The 22,895-nt window shown below is 51.7% G+C and overlaps 2 protein-coding genes across 10 annotated transcripts in view; one reads left to right on the plus strand and one right to left on the minus strand.

The window, feature by feature from the left end:
• PLCG1 (phospholipase C gamma 1) overlaps positions 1-8,359 on the plus strand; it is a 43,087-nt gene extending 34,728 nt beyond the window's left edge. Inside the window, exons 23-32 of one of the 4 annotated variants that reach the window (XM_032127443.1) lie at positions 34-106; positions 346-503; positions 1,024-1,120; positions 1,539-1,763; positions 2,583-2,731; positions 4,530-4,644; positions 4,839-5,000; positions 5,508-5,596; positions 6,218-6,405; positions 6,764-8,359. In XM_032127443.1, the coding sequence (XP_031983334.1) occupies positions 34-106; positions 346-503; positions 1,024-1,120; positions 1,539-1,763; positions 2,583-2,731; positions 4,530-4,644; positions 4,839-5,000; positions 5,508-5,596; positions 6,218-6,405; positions 6,764-6,806 (1,299 nt within the window). In that variant the 3' untranslated portion in view covers positions 6,807-8,359. The remainder of the gene's footprint in view (positions 1-33; positions 107-345; positions 504-1,023; positions 1,121-1,538; positions 1,764-2,582; positions 2,732-4,529; positions 4,645-4,838; positions 5,001-5,507; positions 5,597-6,217; positions 6,406-6,763) is intronic. The other 3 variants (XM_032127445.1, XM_032127444.1, XM_032127446.1) reach the window with 3 other exon arrangements.
• ZHX3 (zinc fingers and homeoboxes 3) overlaps positions 7,778-22,895 on the minus strand; it is a 47,054-nt gene continuing 31,936 nt past the window's right edge. For 5 of the 6 annotated variants that reach the window (XM_032127447.1, XM_032127449.1, XM_032127448.1 and 2 more), the window contains 2 exons: positions 14,725-17,642; positions 7,778-13,382 (listed from right to left, as the gene is read on the minus strand). In XM_032127447.1, the coding sequence (XP_031983338.1) occupies positions 13,372-13,382; positions 14,725-17,482 (2,769 nt within the window). In that variant the 5' untranslated portion in view covers positions 17,483-17,642 and the 3' untranslated portion in view covers positions 7,778-13,371. Of the gene's footprint in view, positions 13,383-14,724; positions 17,643-19,011; positions 19,387-22,895 lie in introns of those variants that run through there. The other variant, XM_032127450.1, reaches the window with a different exon arrangement.

Raw genomic sequence — 22,895 nt, forward strand, 5'->3', positions numbered from 1 at the left:
GCCCAGCACCATCCTGCTGTGCTTCCTTCCCAGCAGCAGCTGGATGAGAACAGCCCCCTGGGAGACCTGCTGGGAGGCGTCCTGGACGTGCCCTCCTGCCAGATCGGTGAGTGCCAGGGAGGGAGCATTGCAAAGGCCCCTTGAGGCTTCTCAGCCCCTCAGGATACACTCTGCTTCCTCACTTATTGCTTCCTGGGCTCCATCTGTTGTCTCCAGTGGCCAGAAATGGGAATTTCCTATTGTAGAGTCACATGAGTCCTCTGTGTCTGTCTTCTCCCTTCCTCCCTGTGAAGGGCTTGGCTCAGCACTTGCTGTGACCTTGCCCTCTGCTCCCTGTCCCCACAGCCATCCGCCCTGAGGGGAAGAACAATCGTCTCTTCGTCTTCTCCATCAGCATGTCCTCAGTGTCGCGCCTGTCCCTGGACGTGGCAGCCGACACCCACGAGGACCTGCTGGACTGGGTGAAGAAGATCCGGGAGGCAGCTCAGACAGCTGATGCCAGGGTGAGCCTGGGGAGCCCGTGGCAGGGGAGGAGGCATCTCCTGGCCAAGTCCTGGGCTTTCCAGGAGCCGAGGAGCAGGTGGAGGCTGGCAGGGGGCGGTGAGGTGACAGCCTGTGACGGCTGGCAGAGCAGTTACAGAGATGGTAAAGCCAGAGCAATCTTGGACAATGTGGCAAGGGGTGGTGGCCACATGTCTTGAGAGGTCCAGGCTGGATATCTGGGAGGATTGGACAACTGGGTGGGTGCTGCAGCCTCAGGAGATGGGGGATCTCCATCTGTGGAGGGAGGCAAGGCCACAGATGCCCTGTGCTGGTACCAGTGCCAGTCCTGCTCTGGGCAGGAGGTAGGACCTACCCAGGCCCTACCTGTGTGATGTCCCTCCATGCAGACCTGGCAGATCTGCTGGTGGTCCCCTCAGTGTAGGCAGGAGCCACACCAAGCAGTGAGGGTCAGTTTATGAGCTGGGTCATCCATCACCACTGCTCCTACCTGGCCTGACGCCTCTCACCCTCTCTTGGCAGCTCTCTGAAGGGAAGATGATGGAGAGGAGAAAGAAGATTGCTCTGGAGCTTTCAGAACTGGTGGTCTATTGCCGACCTGTGCCCTTTGATGAAGAGAGTGAGCATCTGCTGGGCTGGTGGCCATCACAGGCAGTCACTTTAGCATTACAGACCCTGCTTTGGCTGGATCTTAGCAGAGGCCAGGTGTCCAAGGTGTCCAAATCACCAGCTTACCTTGGAGCTCTGGGTACCTCCAGAGGGTACAAGTTCCCTTCCCTATCCCTCTGTTGCTGGGGTCTGTCACCACCCGGAGCAGCTGCTGAGGGAGGGGGCTGGGGAGCATCGTGCCCAGTCACCAGGAGCTGTGTTGGTGCTCTCAGCCATTGGTGTTGGGCACCTGGCAAACACCCCCTGGGGCAGAGCAGGGTCTGCACAGCCCTGGTGGCTGCACCAGGGGTGAGAGGATGGTGTTAGGGGTGGTTAAATGTCAGGAAAGGGAGTGTGCTCCTGGCTTACACAGTGCTGTCCCCTCCCAGAGATCGGCACAGAGAGGGCCTGCTACCGAGACATGTCCTCCTTTCCCGAGACCAAGGCAGAAAAGTACGTCAACAAGATCAAAGGCAAGAAGTTCCTGCAGTACAACCGCCTGCAGCTCTCCCGCATCTACCCCAAGGGCCAGCGCCTCGACTCCTCCAACTACGACCCTCTGCCCATGTGGATCTGTGGCAGCCAGCTGGTGGCACTCAACTTCCAGACCCCAGGTGAGGGCAGCAGGGAGGGTGCGGGCTCCTGGGGTGCCCTGTGCCGCATCCGAGCCACCCTGCTCCTGGCAAATGGGGGGCTGGGAGGGGCTCTGGGTCTGGGAAGGGCTCTGCAGGCAGTGAGACACGGGTAAATGTGCTCCAGAGGGCTGGATTGAGCCAAGGAGCTGGACTGGGGCTGGGGATTGTGCCATGAGAGCAAGATGAAATGGAGAGGAGGCAGGGAGTTCCCCCAGGTCCCTGGTGACAAGCAGGGCAGGCAGGGAAGGTGCCAAAGGGGACGGTGCAGCCCCAGGCTGGGGACACCAGCTGGTTGCATGGTCTGAGTCCAGCTGGTTGCTCTTCTTGCCTTTCCCCAGCTTCCATTCCTGCTCCTGCCGTGCAGTCCAGCCTTCCTCTTTCCCTGGCCCTTGCCAAACCCTGCTGTGAGCCTGTTCAGCTCACCAGCACACCAGCAAACGACCTGCCTCTTTTTTCCTGCCGGCTTTTTCATTCCTTCTGTGAATTCAAGCATCTCACAGGGGGTTTGGCAAATGCTACAGTCAGCACAAGGAAAGCTGAAAAAAGCAGGAGGAAAAGAGGGAGGTGACCCATGGAGCACTGGGTAGTTGGGCAGATTGTGCATGAGAGTCACGTCATGGCCCCAACACGTGCACAGGCTGCAGTGGGGCCACATTGCACAGGCATTGCCAAGGGGTGAGCCAGGTCCTCTTGCCAAGGGCTTTCTGTGAGGCATCAACGGTGGGGGGTGATGATCCAGCTTGGGAAAAGTGCACAGGGTCTCCTTCATCTCCTGTATCTCCTGCCTGTGCTCTCCAGACAAGCCCATGCAGATGAACCAGGCCTTGTTCATGTCCAGTGGCCAGTGTGGGTACGTCCTGCAGCCGGCCAACATGAGGGACGACATCTTTGACCCCTTTGACAAGAGCACGTTGCGGGGCACAGAACCACTCTCCATCTCCATTGAGGTCAGTACCTCCTCCTGCTGTGGGGGAATGAATGCAGGGTCACACTCCGGTGGTTATACCAGATTTGGGGTGAGAAAATGTTTTTTCTGGGCTCCTGGCTCTGCCTGTAGCTGCTCCTCACCAACCCCCCTCAGCCCCTGTCCCGCAGCACAGACTGGGAGAGCCCTCGCTGAAGAGGGACACTCAGGGGTGCTGCCGAGGGGGCCTGGAGAGGAGCAGCAGCAGCATCCCCAGGTGCTCTCCCCGGGACTCCTCCTGTCCAGGTCCCAGTGCCAGCAGGTGGCATCCACGAGCCACAGAGGTGACATCCCTGTCCCCAGAGCCTGGCCGGGACTGCCGAGCGCATCCACAGGCTAACACCACAAGAGCTGTGCCTTGTCCCCTCCTTGTCACTCACTTGCTTCAGGCTCGATGTTTCCATTTCCCCTTGCTCATGGCCCCTCCTGGGGAGATACTCGAGGTCAGGGCAGACTTTTCAGGCCATTTCTGTGTTGTGCTCCTGGTGATGATAAGAGGAGGGGGGCTGAGGGTGGGGGGTGCCAGAGGATGGGCTGTGGATGCTTGATGAATTATTTTTACTTCCCTGATGGTGAGACCGAGGCTGGATTGTTCCTGTGTCAGCTCTCAGAGCTGCACAGCAGAGGCTCTGCAGGGACATGGGATAGCTTGCCAGGCAACGCTCTTGGAGGGCTGTGCCAAACCAGGTGGCTCTCATGTTTAGACTAGCAGGGTTCAGTAGCCTGTACAGCCATTCCTTGTGGTCTCAGAGCCGAGCTGTGGGTCAGCAGTCTCCTTTGCCAGTCTCCTCAGCTCATGCAGACCTTGGGGAGGATGCAGTGGAGATCCTGCCTGTAGGTGCTCACAGATTTCCTCTGCAGCCACCTCTGTTTTGGAGTGATTCCACCTAGAAAAGCCACAGCCCTTCTCCATGAGGACACCTCATCATGTAGCCTCTGCACCATTGACCCCATGTCCACATAAAAATTCCCTGCCCCATCTGTTTTCCAAGCTCTTCCTGCACCCCAGGATGCGGCTGACACCACCAAGTGTCAGGAGTCATTGTGCCATAGCCAGTCACTGTCGCCTTTAAGAGACAGGCTTAGCCTCCTGTTCTCTGGCAGAACTGCCTGCTGTCCCCACCAAAGCCAGCTTTCATGGATGGAGAAGCCATCTCGAGCCCAGCATGACTCAAAGCACATGATCCAGTGCTGGCAGCAGGTCCTTCCCCTGCAACAGCAGCGTGCCGACAGCACGGCAGAGTGACATATGGCCATGGGCAAGGAGGGAGCTGCGAGTGCTTTCTCCTGCAAGGAGGCAGGTTGTCATTGGAGCAGAGCACAGACTGTGCTGCAAACACGAGGCAGAGCAGTGGTGGAGCACAGCTCCTTTTTCTCCTTGCAGCAAGGCAGGAGGGCCAAGAAGTTTCGGCAGAGACGAGGGTGTCCAGTGTAGTGCTCCCAGCAGGGAACAGTGCTCGGCTGGGAGCCCAGCTCCAGCTTGGCAGGCTGGGGGAGGGACACTGTGGCCCAGGCCTGGCTGTGCCGGCAGCAGGCAGGAACCTGGGGCACTTCAGCTGCTTTTTTTTATGGCTTGCAAGTCAAACTGGGGATCAGGAACACCATATCAGCTTCCAGGGGTGGGAGCTATATCTCTCCAGTGCTGGCTGTCAGCGCCACTTCTCTCTCCAATTAGCAGAACCAGGGTGATTTATTTGGAAAGAAAATGTCTTGGTATGCAAACACATTTTTTTTCCCCTTTGTTCCTGTCTCTCACCAAGTCTCTCCTGCTCTCTGCTCAGGTCCTGGGGGCCCGGCACCTTCCCAAAAATGGAAGGGGAATCGTTTGTCCTTTCGTGGAGGTGGAGGTGTCTGGTGCTGAGTATGACAATGCCAAGCAGAAAACAGAGATCGTGGGTGAGTGGGGTGGTGAAGGGAAGGGAGAGGGATGCACCAGCACTCCTGATCCTGGTCTGAGCCATGGGCTCTGCAGCCAAGCCTGGCCCTGAGCTGGGAGCTGCCCTTGTGCTGCCCCCGAGCACAGCATCAGCCATGGGGGCGGTGGGGGGACTCAGCAGGGCTGCTCACTGACAGCTGTGTTTTGTGAGCAGCTGACAATGGCCTGAACCCTCTCTGGACCCCGAAGCAGTTCCACTTTCAGGTCAGCAACCCTGACTTCGCCTTCCTCCGCTTCGTGGTGTATGAGGAGGACATGTTCAGCGACGAGAACTTCCTGGCTCAGGCCACCTTCCTGGTGAAAGGCTTGAAGACGGGTAAAGCACTTGGGGCAGCAAGGAGGGGGTCATGGTGGTCTTCACCAGTTCACATTGTTAGCCAGTGAGATGCTGAGTTTCATGGGAGAATGTCATTGGGCCCCAGGCTGGCTCAGTCCCTCCTGTCCCCATGCCAGGTCACATCCTCAGCCAGGTAAAGGAAGGCAGAGCCATTTGCTAACAGCCCTTGGGGCTGACTGCCACTTGAGAGAAACTGGGGGGTTTGGAGAATCATGGAATCGTAGAATGGTGTGGATTAGAAGGGACCCAAAAGACCATCTTGTTTCAGCCCCACTGCCATGGGCAGGGACACCTTCCACTATCCCAGGTTGCTCCGAGCCCCATCCAGCCTGGCCTTGGGCACTTCCAGGGCTGGGGCAGCCACAGCGTCTCTGGGCAGAAGAGAAAAAGGGTCTTGCAGGAGAAGAACGCCCTTGAGTTCTGTGCCAGGGCACTGACACCTCAGCTCCTGAGCAGCGAGTGACACCAGGGCTGTCTCTGCTGTAGGTTTCCGAGCTGTTCCCCTGAAGAACAACTACAGCGAGAACCTGGAGCTGGCTTCTCTGCTTGTCAAGATAGACATTTTCCCTTGCAAGGTGAGACTGGCTGCACACACGAGGAGGTGACCATGCTGCAGGGTTGAGGAGCAGAGCCAGCGAGCCCAGCCTGGCCCTGCCCACTCTCCTGCTCCAGTCGGGGCAGTAAGTCTCAGTGGTGCCTGGCCTGAGTGCCTGTGGATGGCTGAATTCCCAGTGCTGCTCCATAGTGATGCCCAGCAGGAGAGCAAGCACTGGGTTTGCCTCCTGCAGTAGTCAGGGTGTTTCAGGCAGGGTCCTGCCTCTGCTGTGTTTGGAAATCCCTTCAGCAAAAGCTGGAGGAGGTGGATTTGCTCTATCCCAGTGCCTGTCTGTGCTCCAAGGCCATTGCAGCTCGGGATCATGGAGCTGGCTGGCCTGGGGCTGTCCCTGTTGGCACAAGTAGAGGGCAAGGCTCCTTCTGAGACAGATGGTTCTTTTATTTCTTCATTTAAAATTATGCTGGTGGGAGGCAGCGATTGCTGTTAGAGCAGCTGCACATTGCAAACCCTGAGCCCCTGTGAGCCTTGGACACCCTGCAGGGCAGCCAGGGCCCTGCACCATAACTGCCCTTACTACAGGATCTACTCTTTGAAATCACAAGCCCTTGACTACAACATTTTTTTTTCCCCCTGATCCAAGCAGGAAAATGGTGAAATAAACCTCTTCAATGCTTCATCCCTACGGGAACGAGCAGGGGATGGCTCCAGCCAGCTGCTGGCAAGCAGAGGCAGAGAGGGGTCCTTTGAGTCACGGTACCAGCAGCCTTTTGATGATTTCCGTGTGTCCCCAGAGCAGCTCGCTGACCGCTTCGAGAGCCGGGAGCGAAGGTGAGGCCACTGCTCATTCAGCTCTTCCCAGCACAAGGTGCCCCTCTGCATTTAGTCTGGGTGGAGGCAGATGAATGCAGCCTCCCCACAACCCAGAGCAGAGCTGCAGCCTTGTTCGCTGGGTGGCAGCCCTAAATTTGAGCTGGAAGTTGTGCCAGTGCTTGCGGGAGTCACTGCTGTGGGAGTAGGGCAGGACAAGGGGCTGCCGCCCCAGAGCTGGTGGCATCATCCCCAGCCATGGGGGATGTGGCTGAGCCCCCACTTTCTCCCAGTGGGCAACTTGAGACACCAGAGCATTGTCCTTGGTCATGCTGGGGTGAGGCTGAGCTGTGTCCCCTCTCTGTGCCCCCTCTTCCAGGGTACTGCGGAGGACCCGGGTCAACGGGGACAACCGGCTGTAGCCCGTCCCGGCGGGCGAAAGCACCTCCAGTGCTTGTGAATCTCACAGCACGCTGTGAACTGGTTTCTATGGAAACGGCACTGCTATGGCCTACTTTCAGGCAGCTTTTCCAGTTTCTCTGCTGAAGTGTGTTCAAGTGGAGAACTAAAAAAAAATAAATATTGGAAGTAAAGCCCACCCCTAACCAACCCCAAGCACCCACCAACCTTCACCACGAAGCCCTTAAGAAGCACGTCGGTGCAGACAGGCTGCCAGAGGTGAGGGACCAAACTGCCTATAATCACAAGAAGAGACCTAAACAATCCCCGTGCAGCCTCTGCGTCACTGCTGTGCCTGTAATCCAGAGATCCTGTGCAGCTGCCGGAGCATCCTGTGCTGTGTCCATTCCCAGCCATCCGGGCCAGGCGTGACTGCAGCGACCACGGCAGCACCTCCGTCTGTGCTGGTGCCACCAGATCTGACCTGTACAGCCACTGCCAAAGGGTCCAGTAGTGAAAGTCTCCATGTACAGGGCTGTGCTAGCTTTAAACGACAATAAAAGTGTCAGTATTACGTGTGTGCTGGCTCAGGTGTCTGGTGCTCTGTGCCCTGCAGACCAGGGCAGAGCTGAGGTGCAGCAGTTCCTGAGAAGAGGGTGCACTGCTCCCTCCTTCCTCCTGGCTTTAGGAGGTTTGCAGCTATGGGGAGGAAGAATAACCAGGAGCTGCCCATGCTGTTCTGAGGCAGCCTGGGGGACAGCACTCTGAGAGGAAAAAGCACCCCTAGGATGGAGGTGTCAAGGCTCAGGATGCTGCTAGGGCACTCACTCATGGCCTTACCCCAGGGAAAAGTTGTAGTGCTTTTAAAATAAATGAGGAGGTTGTGATGGAGCACTCCCAGCCCAGCAGCTGGAAGGCAGGCACAGCCATTCTCAGGCTTAAGGGCACCACTCTGGGCCCTCCCAAAACCCAGTGCAAGCACTAGTCAACTCACTTTTGTCTTTTACGCTCTTTATTTAGGAACAACCAAAAATGTCTGGTTTCATTTCAACAAACTGTACAAGCAAGCTCTTCCCCTTGCCCACCCTCACATCCACATATACAAAAGGAAGGGAAACTTGCCATTCACTTCTCAGAAGTGGCATTGTTGCTACAGGGAGTTCTTGCCCTCAGAATAAGAGCAGGTAAAGTCCATAGCACATACAAGCTACCCTAGCCCTAATAATAGCTACAGCCCACAATCACAGGCAGCTTCTTTTTTCTCTTTAAAACCTTTACCAAAAGTAAAAACTATTTCCTGTTTCACACGATTGCCAAGGTGACCATTTAAAATTGTGGTCTTGAAAAAAAAAAAATCCAAAGTACCAACCCCCCTGGAGCCCCCCACACCTCCCCGGTACAAAGACAGCTTTACCCAGCAGGGCCCTCGCCCTGCTCCCTCACTGCACGGCCACCCTTATGAAAGGTCCCGTTGCAGCTACAATTACATTTTCCTTTGGATAAATCCAAGCAAAATTCCAGGTCATTCAGCACCAGCGTGATTTCTATATAATAATAATTAAAAAAAAAAAAAAAAGAGACCCCGTTAGGCTGACTTTGTGGTCTGCTGAGAAACAAAGTGATCAACACGCTGTTCCCAAAGTCTCTCTTTTAGTGCAATGTTAGTATGTGCAAGGGGAATCACAGCCACGTACCCATAACACCACGACGAGCCAGATAGGGCAGAGAGAAAGTGCAATTTTAGCTAGAAATTTTCTATGCCATGGATTCCTAGCCCAACCTTCACTAGCACCAGTAAGCAAGAGTCTTCCTAACACCACCTTCCATCAGGACAGGGAAAAAGGGGCTTTAACTGTGCCATCAGAATATGCCAAACATCAGCCAACAGAGCACTTGGGCCATAACAATAAACCCCAAAATTTAAAAAAAAAAAAAAAAATTCACTGCTTACATAACAGAGCTCCCTTGCTCTGCATTGAAATTTTGTGATGCCAATCCAACATTCCTGGCACAGACTACTGCCAGGAAAACATACAGCAGAAACTAAATTTCCCAATAAAAAGAAGAACAGGGATAGCCTGCAAGTGGCTCATTCCCCTCCATGTGTTTTGTTGCCCAATCTCACCCTGCTGGTTTTGGGAGCAGCTGAGAAATGACACCAGAGGTTTATAGGTGAGCTGAATCACATCAGGACACTGACTGATTTGAAAAGAGCAAAGCCAAAATTATCTGGGCAACAGGGGGGAGAAGTTTGCAAGCATTTTAAATACTGTCACCACGATGGGAATGTGCAGCATCACATTCACTTTGTAATTTTTGCCCAAGTGCTGAAAATCACCTTTTTCTTCTGATTCCCAGTGAGCCAGCTTCTGATCGGGTTGCTTCTGTTACGTCTCTAAGAGAGGGGCTGCAGGGAAAACAGTACAACACTTCTGCATGTGACCAAAATCTGTTGCTTTCCAATTACAAAAAAAATACCCAAAACCCTAAAAGCAAAACCAGCCTTCTACAGCTTCCTTCTCTTGAACTGTCAGGGACACGTAACAAAAATTAACCCAGCAGGTATCTTCCAGCTCCTGTGTGAGCATCCCCCAGCCAGGTTAAGGACTACAGCATTTCTCTGCCAGCAGCTCCTGCTTCTGCTGGTGGCTTCTCCTGGTGATCAACTCAGGGAGGGGACATGAAATCACACTAAGTACCTGCAAGCACCTGTGCCCATCCTCCCACCACGCTGCAGCAGCACTCAGGTCTCAGGCAAGTGGAGATAGGAGCCTGTAGATCATGGTTTGTTTAGTGTTCTGCTAAAAAAAACCAAAAAAGCCGAAAAAGAATAATTTCTAGGAAGCTAATTACTGAGCTGAAAAATAAGGAACCCAAATGAAACATGGAAAAATGTCTAGAAATCTCATGGCAGGGGCTGCTGACATCAGTGAATAAATAAACTCAGTTCCTTGCACCAGGAGAACCAGCAGCCCTTTCCATGAGCAAGCCAGGGCCAGCACAAATCAGGGTTTCGGGTTATTAAGCAATTGGATTGTGCCCTTAATCTAAGCAGCCTCAGAGACATAAGTAACAAGATTCACACGGATTAAAATTGATGGTTTCTGCTGTGCCTGCCAAGCCCAAGCTCAGGCACAGGGGATGGAGGTGGAGAATTTAATTTCCCTTCCTTACTGATGCTGGCTACATCACCTCGATCTTACACCCCTTTCAAGTCAAGATAGTCATCTTTGATTAGATGATGATAAATATTCACACACTGTGAAGAATTGTGGTGACACTTCCTCTTAACACCACAAGAGCTGCTGTTGGGACTGTCAAGCCACCTCTCAGTTTTTCTTTTCAGTTTTGGATGCACACACTTTTCCAATGTCCTGCACCAAAACCCGAGTCTGTTTGGAGATGGCACCTGTTTCTCCTCCTCAGCAGAGAAACAGAAGACCACAGAGCTTAAACCCTCAAAAATCTTCAGCTTATATTTTTATGGAGATTTCAAGTCAACTAAAAATGCAGATAACAAGGAATGTAGGAGTTAGAAAGGGAACTTGATCATTTTTTGATTTCTTTTTTGCCTCTAAATCTTACCCTCCCCACGCAATGGCGTTTGCCAGCCCCGTCGCCATGTCCGAGGGGAGCCTGCATGGAACAACTTTTTAAAATTCCTCCGACCCAAAAGAAAGAAAACTCCTGCTGTGCTTGTATGAATGCATGGAGACAAAGCTCAAAAACCTCAGCAGCTTCCAACCCTCAAGGCTGGTTTTTCTGTGTACACCGGGAAATTCTCCCTCTAGCTCACAAGACTTCTTTTCGATTTTTCTGGAAAACTGGCTGAATACAATCCAAGTGCAAAATATTTCAGCTAGTGCATCAAAACATGGTTTGAAGGGACCAGTTCATACCATAGTCCTTAAGCATTCCTGTACATGGAGCGGGGATCACTCTTCCAATCAGCCATAGGCCCTTAAGTGTACATCAAAAATCCCACAGAAAATCACCTTGAATGGGCAAACTACACTTCCAACATATTTATATAGCAAGTAGTTAGTAAAAGTGTACATTTTTAATGTACATCTTAATGCAATAAAGAATCAATGGCATATTTGAACTGTATATATGTGTAGTTAAATAAACCTGCATGTACATAGACACTACAGAGTAAATTGACCTACCTGTATTTGTTCTCTGAAGGTGACACTGTACATACATCCATATTCTCAGGCTGCACGACTCCCAGATCTGCTTTCAGCTCTAAAACCACCCAGATTCTCCCACCCTCTCTGGTATTTTGGGGTGCACAGGATTGCACCCATGAGGGTGAACCCCTAATGCCCCAGGAGAGCCACGGGGATGCCACTGGCTGAGCTGTCACCAGCCAATGTGGGATGGCTGCTGGTCATGCCTCCAATACTGGTGTCACGACCACCAATAGCGCATCCAAAGAGAAATTTAGGGAGCCTGGTGCCACACAGGCTGCTCCAGGTCGGTGCCACCCCTGCTGACAGCGTGGTGGGATGGCTGGTCTGGCTATGGGGTGCACGGTGCAAGCGGCCACATCCAGGGCATCGCCCCGGCTCTCTGTGGGGTGCAGGTCACCTCTGTCTGGAGCAGACTGTGGTCACACTTGGCCACGGTCTCACACCGTGTGCCAGGGAAGCCCTGTGAGCTCAGGCACAGGCACCCAGCACGTCCCACCGGGCCAGGGAAAGCCTCTGCCAAAGCACTGAGCAGCCACAGCCCCTTCCAGCAGCTAAGCAAGGCGGCCTCTTGAAGAGGGGGCGAAGAAAGAATTGCAAAAGCAAGGGCAATTAAAGGTAGAAATCAGACACCATCTTTGGAAGAGCTTCTGAAAGAGCTTTTTTGTTTTTAAACCAGATTTTTTTGTAAATCTCTGGATCCGATCCTTTGGGGTTTGCTACCCACCCTCCTAATAAATATCATTTACCACCAACAATAAAGTCTCCCACATTAAAAAGCTCTCACTAAATAAAAACCTTCTACTGAAAAAGCTTGGCTGAGTTGGCTTGGCAAAAAATAAGGAGCTATGACTACTCTCCATAAATACATCAGCAGATAAACACCAAAAACTATTTAAGTTAAAGGACAATGTTGGCTCCAAAACAAACCAGGAATGAACCAGCCACGAATTAATTCAAACTAGAAACTTAAATAAAGTTTCTAACCACTCAAAGGCAGTCAATTTCTGGAACAGCCTTCCAAGAGCAAAAGTGAAGGCAAAACATGGAACCAATTTGGAGTTGGGTTTTGATTAGTTTGTGACAGAATGATCTGACACAGCATTTGGCTGGACTATTCAGCTCAAGAGTTTCCCTTCTAGACTTTGTTTTCTATTAGAAAAGAATATTTAAAGCAAAAATGTTCAAGCAGTTGCATCACACAGCAACCACCCAAGACAACACACATTAAAAATTTACAGGTATCAGGCAGCAGGCGGGAAAACTGGGAAATTTATTTTGCTCTTTTGCTAGAACTATTGCACATGGCCTGGGGAAAAAAGGGGGGGAAAAAAAAGAAAAGGAAAAAAATAAGAAGGCTGGAACAAACACTTGAAATCACCAGCAGTGCTGCAGGAGGATCTGCCATGTAGGGCTGCAAGAAGGAAACTTCCTGATGGCAGCAGAGCCGCTGCCTTGGAGACAACAATGACTTGAACCACTCACAGCCACACTGTGACTCTCCGCGTTTGCTCTTTGAAGAACAGACTGTTCTCTCCAAACAATGAAAAGGATTCCAGGTCAGGATGCAAAAATTATTATGTGCTAGTTCTCAGAGACTAAAGAGAGACTTGGAGATTTAACAGCCTGTTACAGTCAGTCTCCAGGAGCACAGGGGAAAGTGTTCTAGCCAGCAAGGGACAGATGATGCCAAACTCCATCTCCTGGGCTGCCCAGGTCTGGATACCTGCTGCTTATCAGAGAGTATGCAATGCTCACTCTAACCTCATCTGGAGGGATGAGAATCTCACTCAAATTCAAGACTGGCAGTTTTTTTCTCAAATACCTTCCCTTTCCTACTACACTCACACTTGTGTGCCCACAAAGCCCTTCACTGCCAGGGCTTAAGGACCAGAAAAGGCAGAGAGGATATATGCAGCCAAGCCAACCTTTAGAGAACAAACACCTTAACGGACAGATGAAAAAATAAAAAAAGAAAAAAGAAACAAGTACTATGCCATGATAGTCCATATCTAAGCAATGACCTTGTTTACACAATGTCTGAGATTTGTTATGCTTGTATAGGCAGCTGTAGGCATCGGTATATGAATATGAAATCTGAAAGTCTGTCACTGGAAAGCAAACAGGAGCATCCTATTTCCTGGGTGCGAGCTGAGCCCCTGCCTCCGCCAGCTCCCAGCTGTCTCCTCGGCTGGGCCACCGAGAGCTCAGCACCGAGTGCCCAGTTTTTGCATGTACTGCCTCGTGTGCTGTGCTCAAAGGTCTCACGTATGGCAGTGCTTCATCACCACGTTCTGCTCCTCAGGTTTGGATCAGGCCGGCCCATGGGTTTCTTAAAGATCACAAATTTCTTCTCAAGGGTAAGAGCAGATCCTCCGGGGCTAGTGGTTTGAGTTCAGTCTGTTTCTGAAAAAGAACAGGGGTGTCAGAGATGCTCCTGGCCTTGCTCCAGATGGGGTGCTGGGTGGGGAGGAGGGGATACAGGAGTGCCTTAGGATAGGCAAAATCAGGAGCCTTGACAGAGTTGGCTGCAATGAAGGGCTAGCACCATTCAGAGGAGCCGGGAAACCCAAAATCCTTGAGGGAGTGGAGTTGGCTTTGCATCCCTAAGGAGGGAAGCACCCTTGCTAAGCACCTCCTGCCTCTGCACAACGAGGGTCAACGGGACCCCATTGCTCTGGGTGGCATAAAGCTCAGAGAGCACTAGCAGGGGCACAGCCCCCTCCCCAGCACAGGCACAAAAGCTGGCCCCCCAGCAGTCCCCAAACCCACCACTCCCCTGCAAAGCACACAGGGTGTTCAGCAAGGGTAGGGCCCATCCAAACCCATGCTCCAAAATCCTCCAGATTAGATGGGAAGGGAAGCAAAGAATTTTACTTGAGTTTTATAATTATTTTGTTAAGGCCTGCAGCCATGGCAGAGATGTGTGAGAAGCTCCAAAGCACGGCAGTGGGACTGGAGAAGATCCCAGCTTGCCAGCAAGGGTCTGCGTGCATGGACCATCGTGGGACAGGGCCAGCACTTGGCCATCCCCATCTGGTGGGAACCCTGCCAGGGAGGAAACAGTCCCCAGGCCAGGGAGGAAACAGTCCCCAGCTGCACCACGGAAAAACCCACAGAGGGCTTGGAAAGCACCTCTCCTCTCCTCCACACACACATGCACACACAGACACACGCCTTCCAAAAGTGAGGCCTGGAGACTCCATGTCCCCTCCTTCCTTTGCAGCCTCCACCTCCACCACCTGAGCCTTGCTCCATGCCGAACAAGGATGTTCACATCTGGAAAGCTGGCAGCAGGAGAGAGAAAGGCAGGCAGGGGGTGTGTCTGCTGCTGGACTCCAGGTGGGGACATGGAAGGAACCAGTGGCATAGGACAAGCAGCCAGGCCCTTTTCTTCCCAAATAAATAAATAAATCCATGGGCCGTCTTCCCACAGGGCAGGTAAAAGGATCGGACACTCCTGATGTTTTACTCCAGCTTGAAATAAAGCCAGGATTTGGCTTCCGAATGGTGCCAGCACCCAGTGACCAAGGCAGGAAGGGGCAGGCAGGCAGTGGCACTTGCATCATCCTGTCAGACCCTCCTCACCCTCCTTTCCTTTATGCCCTTCTTTCACAGAGCGAGCTCCTCACCATTTCCTCAGTTAAACCTCAAACACTAACCCCTTCGCTGAACCCGTGTCCCAAACAGGAGAGGCCCAGCGCCCCGTGCCACCCCAAGCCCTCCCACGCTGAGGCAGGGGCCTTACCCAGCCTTGTGGCGGGCGGTGGGCCGGGGGCGTCGGGGGTCCCAGCGCTGCCCTCCTGGCCGCCCGGCTCCCACGCCTCGCTGCTCTCCGACGCCTCCGCGCCGGCTTCGCATGGCCCTTTCCGGCTCCTGGCCGCCTCGGGGCCGGAGCCCCTGCCCTCCTCCTCCGCCTTCACCGCAAACCACACCCTGAGCTGCTGGGCGCCGAGGCGGGCGCGCTCGCAGAGGCCGGGCACGTCCTCCTCCCGCAGCCCCTTGTGCTTCTCGTAGTAGTCCTCGAGCACCTCCCGGCCGGCGGGGCTGACCTCCACCAGCCCCGGGGGGAAGACCCCCCGCCGGTAGTTCTCATACCACTTCAGCTGCCCGTTCTTGTAGCCATACCGGCTGTCCCCGAACCAGCGAATGACCTCGGCCCGCGGCAGGCCCGTCTGGGACACGATGGCGTCATACTCCTGGTTCGTGGGGCGCTGGGTCTGCACGAACATTTGCTTCAGCAGATGCCGCTGCTGGGCTGTTTTTTTGAAGTTCAGTTTGGTTTTGGGAGGAGTGGGCGGCCGGCTGGAGCTGCCATCCCCCTTTTCATTTGCGCCGGTCCCCGGTACCTCGTTTTTGCCGTTGGACTCGGTCACTCGCAGGTTTTTCAGGTTGATTTTGATGGGACTCACCTTCCGCTCCGCCGAGTTCGGGTTGCTGCTGGAGGCGTCGACTGAGCCGTTTTCACTCGTGGCCCTCTGCTCATCCGAGGAGTCTTCCCCTTCCCCGCCTCCATTCTCTGCCTCCTCCTCCTCCTGTTGAGCCACCTCTTCCACTTTCTTATTTTCCTCCGCCACCTTCTTCTTCCTCCTCTCCGAGAACCAGCTGTCAATCTCCCTCCGTGTCATCTTTGTTTCCCCCCTCAGGCGGTTCACCTCTTCCTCCGCAGGAAGGGGATTTTGGGCAAAACTGCTCTCCAGGGCTTTCAGCTGCTCCGGCGCTCGCTCCTTGTACTTGGTCGGGGTGAAGTCGGGCGCCTGGTGCCACGACTGCCGCCGTGGCGGGTGGTGAGGGGCTGGTGTGGCCGCCGCTGCCGCAGGGCTCAGCTCGGCTCCTCTGGGTGGGACGTCGAAGGTGATTTCGGGCAGGGAATCAAGAGCACTGTCCCCAGGGAACACGGCCCGGCCGCCTCTCACGTTCCTGTAGTGGTACCTCCTGTCGCTGAACCATTTTCGGATCTCCTTGGTGGACAAGCCTGTGATCTTTGTCAGCCGCTCGACTTCAGCCTGGCCAGGGAACTGGTTTCTGCAGAAGCTGCCTTTGAGGGCTGAGAGCTGCTCATGGGACTTCTTGTTTTTGTAGACGTTGGGATCCAGGAAGGTCTGCGAGGAGATGGCAGGGCAGGCGGTGAGCAGTGACTGGGCGCTGTTGACCACCTTGACCCCGGATGTGTTGCTGGAGCTCACGGTGCTGTGCTGCGCCGCTGGCTGCGGCTTGGGGACAGAAGTCACTGCCAAGGTGAAGGAGGAGCTGGTGCCCTTCAACCCGTTTGCCATGATGGGCTGTGTGACCAGCAGCCCCCCTGTCCCCTCTGGCTGCCCCACCACGTGGCCTGGTAAAGTTGCCTGGATAAGATGGGGAACAGTCCCAGGATTTGCAACCAGGGGTGTGTTCAACACCGTAATGGTGGGTTGTGGCACAGACTGAATAACAGTGTTGAACATCTTTTTCCTGGCATCTTCGATCTCCTCTGGTGACCAGCTGATGCCCTGCTTCAGCCTCTGCGCAGTGAACCAGATCTTCAGCTGCTCTTCTGGGTACTTGGTCACCACGGTCAAGTAGCAGAGCTCAGCTTTGGTGGGGTAGGGGAACTTGTTGAAAGAGTTTTTCAGGAAGCTGTTGGAGTCCATGGCAGCATTGTACGTGGGAATGCTGCTCAGTGGGATCATCACCTTGGGAAGGGACTTGGATGTGGGGAGCTGCTGATGCAACGGGGGCTGCTGCTGCAGCGACACAAGCTGTGCAACACCGGCCTGCAGAACAGGCACGTTTCCTATGATGGAGCCATTCACTATGTGGGATGACTTTGTTGAACTTGCAGTGGGCTGGCTGACTGGCACAGACCCATTTGGGAATGAATGCTCTCCATCCTTCACCTCTGACTCACTGCCCAACTGACTTGACACATTCTCCTTCAGCGTGTGGATTTTTTTGGCCTCGGGTTTACCCTTCATTATCTTCATGATGGGGGTTTTGGTAATGATAATTTCAGACTGGCCATCTGCCCCTTCTTCAGGGACCTCTCCCGGCAGGTCATGGCTGCTGGTGGCCTCACAGAGACTTTGCTCCACGGCTGTACGACTGTCCTGCTTCACCACCCTCCAGACAAAGCTCGTCTCACCGGCGTGAGACTCCGTGTTGTGGTGCAAGAGCCCTTCGTGGCTGTTGGCCAGGAAGCTGCACCCGACGCAGGCGAACGCGGGGTCTTTGCTGAAGTCTGAGTGCTCAGAGTCCAAGTGCCCAAAGAACTGGTGAAGGTCTTGAGACCCAAAGTCACAAGACTTGCAGATATAAGTGTCACCATCGGCAATGCCGCGGTGCCCATTGGACAAAGCTCCATTATTACTGTTGCTGGCCCCAGCATCACTCGCTGCTGGTCCTTCTGCAGGAGCCTCTGGTTGTGTTCCTTCATGATCATCTTCTCCAGCATCCTGTTCAGTCTCCTGAAGCACCAGTGTTTTTACTGGTATCATGCAGGGAGTTGTGGATTTCCTTTTGCTAGCCATGGCTACAGTTGATCCAGAGGACTATTTTTCTTTCATTTAAATTAAATTCAAATTTAGAAAGCGCTGTTGCAAGTGCTCTGTGGTCCAAATTCCAGCAAACTCATGATGTCCCGAGGAGTTGTTGTCAAATGTTGACAAATGTTCATATTTGCCACTGAACCTGAGGATAAGGAGAAGGAGGAGGGGTTAGTTCCCTTGGTATTAGACAAAGCACAACTGCCCTGGTATTTAACTGCTTCACTCAATAAATAATTTTTCCTCTTTCATTGGAAAAATCTAACTTGACCTTGGGTTTGCTGTATTTTCACACCTAACCCTATGAACTATCTGTTTCAAAACAAACACACAAATATGCCACTTTTACAGCCCACATCAAATTCTCATTTAAGGAGGAAAACCACTGAATTTTTCCCTCATTCTGCCCTATGAAGACCCATCTTTGGTGTTTCAGCAGGGAGAGCACTGCCTGGGCTCCCAGTGTGCCCCAGGTCCCAGCTCAGCCTCACACAGAAGGTGACACCAGGCAGGGTCACCTGGGAAAGCCACCTGCTTTCCATCACAAAAAAATGATGAAAAATCCACATTCTGCGCAAAACATTTCAATTTGTTCAAAATCAGCATTTTCCATCCATCCCATCAGGAAGTTTCTTGCCAGCTCAGAGCCCTGTGCCCGTGCCAAGAGTCTCTGCAGACACCCAGAGCTGCTGCCGGGAGCGAGTGGGCTGCAGTATTTTAGCCCTCCTTGCTCAGCAAGTCTGCAAAGCACTTGGGAGATGCCCCTCCCATCCTGTGTTCACTTCACCACTGTTCCAACAGCATCTGCGAGTCCTCGTCTCGAGCCGCAAGAGAAGGTAAAGGCCCCAAAGCTCAAGAGCAGCATCACAATGTTCCTGGCTCCCAGCCTTCCCCTCCCACCACCTCTGCAGCTTTTGGCAGTCACACCACCCAATGCACCGGGGTATTCCCTAACAAAGTGTAATTTCTCATCAGTGCAAGCCCATCTTGCTTGGGCTAACCAGAGATTTGTTACATTTAAAACCAAAACCGAACAAAAATAAGCAAAACCCAACCAACCAACAATAATTTTTCCTTTTTTATTTTCTCCTCTGAAGCTGAAGCAGACCCTGAAGTGCTCCAGCCTGTGGAAGGCCAGGGCTGGCTGAGGGACAACCTTATTAGCCACAACCTTATTCCTGGCCTGATGTAGTATTCCCACGTGCACAGCAAATGCTCTGTGCCTGAGATCATGACCCCAGGGCAGTAAAGCTGCTGTAGCTGGCACCAGCAGTCATCTGCCTGGTGCCACCCCTCTGTCAACCTTTTCTACAGCAACTCTGCTTTTTTTTCTCTTCAACAGAGGGATAGAATGGTATTTTTCCAGACTGCAAGGTCACTTGGAAACATATGGACACACTGATTCATATTACAAAGACTCTGTGCCAGATTTCCCTGGGATTTACAGTAACAGCAACTGAGCTTTATAAAAACACTCACAAAAACTTGAACTTTAAGAAAAAAAAAATACTTACCATCCTATGAGATGACTCACAGAGGTAACTCCTATCAGTTACAGCAGTTGTGCACCAGCAGCTTTCTCAGGTCAGATATCTGGAGCTGATCTCATGCACTGAGAAATGCAGATCAGGCAAATGGCTTGGTGGTGCTTATGCAATACCTCCTGTGCTTAGTTTTGTTGGTAGTTTTTAGAACAGAGGAATGAAAGATCCTCATGCAAAAAAAAAAAAAAAAAATCAAGTGGAGGAAGTTCAATTTCAAATGACCTCCTTAACTTTATGAGATTTTTTTTTTTAAAAAGCTTGTTCTGAAAGCTGACATCATTTTTTCCAAATGGGAGAGCGTGGATGGCTGGCTCTGGCCTCAGCAACTCTCAGGCACCGTTTGAAAGACTGACGGGAAAACGTAACTTCCCGTTAATGTGGGCTGATCTGAGATTACAAAACAGTCCTGTAAATAGTGTTAGTCATCACTGAACTTGGCATCAGAAAAGACTGCTTGCTATGCTAAAGCATCGTGAAGAGCTAGAAATTATAACTTAAAAATAATCTATAAATAAAACAGGTATTAAAGCTGTGAGCTGGATTTAGACTGTGGGGATTGCACATCTCGATACTTGCTTTATGCCACTCTCATCCCACCTTCCCATGGTTAGTCCTGCCCTCTGCAGAGGGCCAGAAAGCTTTTCATTAGCATTAGCAAGAGGAATATTTGGATGAGTATGAATGGACTGTGCTATTCAGAGGGGAACAGCATCCATTTGACACCAATCCCAAGATCCTCATTTTTGATGCTAAGTTAAATATTACACAGTCTAGCAGGCTGCAATGACCTTTCCAAGTCGAGTCAATTAGGGAAAAACCAGTAAGATCAGCCTGAAGGCTACAAAATACAGCTTTAAAGGCTGAGAGGAGTTTCATTTCAGGCAAGCAATGGTAAAAGGGAATACTTATTTCATTTTATCCTGCAGCTTTAACACAGGGAGAAGCTGCTGGGCCCTCTGCAAGCTTTTTTCTTTCCAGCAAACTCCAGAGATTCAGTTCCAGAGTCTCCATTACTGAGACAGCTCCAGTCCCTGACAGAGATGACCCAGTGTTTATGGGGTCTCCAGATATCAAAAAGATGATTTTTATCTGTCAACAGATAAATTTGATACAAAGCAATGGCGACACACAAAGACCCCCATTGTGCCACGTTAACAAAGTGCCTCTCCCGAGCACTCCATCGCTATTATTTTGGGTAAATGTGAATGGCCTGACCCACCTACAGAGAACCTAAAAGCTCTGCATTTCATTTACCAGCACATTTGCATCAAACTCTGTGCTCTCTCCAACAACTTTCCTTAAAAATGCAATCAAAGCAGCCCCAGCCACCACTGGTCTCCTGCGAGGCTCCAATATTAATGCCACCTGAGAACACAGATTGCAAATTTTAGCTGGAAGTGAATCATAGTGGCAATTTACTGGGGAAAAAAAAATTAATCAAGTGTACTGTTTGTCCATTTAATTTCCATGGAACAGTTGCATAACCACATGTTGGGAGCATGTTTTATTCACTGCTCACCTTCTGGAATGCACTTAATACTTTAATACACCACTAATATAAAACAGAATGGATAATTCACTCATTTCTCCCTTATTAAAGTAAGAAGGGCTGTTCTAATGGATAGGGTAGATTAATGGCAGAAAAATTATTCAATTGAAAAACATCCTTACAACTGATCTCAGTGTATATACCACCACTGTAGATGCCTCAGACCCATCTGCACAACCATGAGTGAAGAACTCTATTTCCTACATATTATTTTATGATTAACTGGAGCAAAGAGACATTAGCTGAAAGGAAGAGCTACCTGGCAGCCAGGAAGACAAAGTTATTGTACTTAAATTCATGGTTCCTATTTAATTTATACCTGCTAATTTCATAGTGAGGTAGCAGAGTAAGGAGGACAAATGTCCAGTGCACCTAAACCATCTCTGCTGCTGGAAATTTGAGGGAAAAGTGACTTAAAGCAGAGCCAAACCAATTCTGTCCCAGTGATGCTCACAGAGAAAATCATGCTGGAGGGAAAGGTGGCAGTTCCAGGTACAAAACCAACCCTCTGCAGAGCAGCTTTGCCTCCACTGCGGGAAACAATGCCCAGACTGGTCACAGTGAGCTCTGCAATAGCAGAAAATTTACTTCTGCAGAGATTAACAAAGGGAGGTTTCGAAATCTGCACTGCTGAGTATGAACTTTCAGCTTTTTCCAGCTTGGCTGGATATAACTGGTTTGGTTTTAAATGTTTCACTGAATTAACGAGTTAGGTTGTTAATGCAAAACATTCACTGTGCACAGTGCCAAGGTCCCCAGTTAGAAGATTAATTTTTTGTGACCTTTTGCAAACCTCGCCTAGAAACAACAACCAGAAAACCCACCAGGCAGCAGCACCAGCCAGGACACAGCAGCTCCAGTCCCACTGCCCAGGCACGGGAATACAGGGACAGCTGCCTTCTCCTGCCCCCAGCCCTGCCAGCTCCTGGGTGCCAATGCTGACACCAGGGACAGGGCTCCATGGGGACACAAAGGATGGCTACATGCTCTGTGGGCTTTGGTGCTCTGCTGAAGAGGGAATGCTCCGTTAAAATAAAATGAAATTAATAAAAAATTAGATTTTTAAAAATAAGCACCAAAGTAGAAGTAAAATGACAGTTTTCTCAACACTTTCAGAGCCTACCAGGCAGGCAGACACGCTCCCCAGGTCAGAGACAAAGTTAATGTTTCTGTCTCATATGGAGCCAAGCACAATATTGGCACTTTAAATAAAAGTGGTTTGTTTTTAAGTTGAAACTCTGCAGGCCCCAGCTGATAGCATCATATGAGGGGAAAAGAGGAAAAAATCAAAGCAGGAAAAAAAGTTGACGTTTTGGAGTTTTTGTCTCTCCCCTTCAGGCTCTACCTCCAGCCAGGGTCCAAAGATAAAGTGCTGTCTCTGGGAGTTCCAGAGGACTTCCCAATCACACTGTAATTAGTAAGGGCATTAACTAGAAGATCCCTGTAGCCAGCACCATTGACCCAAACCTGAGGGCTGAGCCCCCTTCCCCTTCCCACCAGCCCAAACTCCCACCATGGTTGACAGCAGGTCCCCCCCACATGACAGACACCCAGTTTGCCCTGGGCAGCACTGGGAGGCAGCTCAGCAGCCTGGGACTGGGTGCATTTACCCAGTGCTGGGGAAGGGAGGAAAAACAGGTCCATGTATGTGGGCTACAGGCCCATGGCCATCCTGCTGCCAGCCATGGCAGTCCTGGGATTCTTCCTCTTTGGCTGGACATTAATGTTCCTTCTGCTTTTGCAATCTGTTCATGGGAAGTCATGTAGGATTTTCACCAGTTTGAATTATTTTTTGCCAAAACATGCCCAGTGGGGGCTATTGCTAATCCATCCCAGGGACATACTGTGTGGATGGACACCTCAGCAAAGACCCCTCCAGGCCACATCCCTGTCACTCGATATGGACAGACACGGCCAGAGGGGACAGATCACCTCTCCAGAGAAACTTCCAAGGTGTGGATGGGACCTCCCTGCCAGCTGTGCCAGCACACCTCTGTGAAGAAGAAAGGGCAAGATTTGGCAGGGCTGAGCCCCTCTGTTCCCAGTCTGCAGTTGTACATCCCAGCTAGCTGGAGTCCAGAATCCTCCCTGAGTAACTCTGCAAAGGCTGCAGCTGGGAGGAAGTCACAGGATGGGAACATCTCCAGCAGCCTAAAAATGCCAGCAGCACAGCATCACCCTGGCTCCCAGCACATGCCATGCCCTTGCCCAGGGCTGGCACCTGGAGGTAGCATCTGCCACCCAAAGCCTGGTTCATAACCCAGGCCAAGGTCATGACACACTTAATTCTTTTGGGGTTTAACCC

The sequence above is a fragment of the Corvus moneduloides genome, chromosome 17 (genome assembly GCF_009650955.1).
Source record: "Corvus moneduloides isolate bCorMon1 chromosome 17, bCorMon1.pri, whole genome shotgun sequence".
Lineage (NCBI taxonomy): Eukaryota > Metazoa > Chordata > Aves > Passeriformes > Corvidae > Corvus > Corvus moneduloides.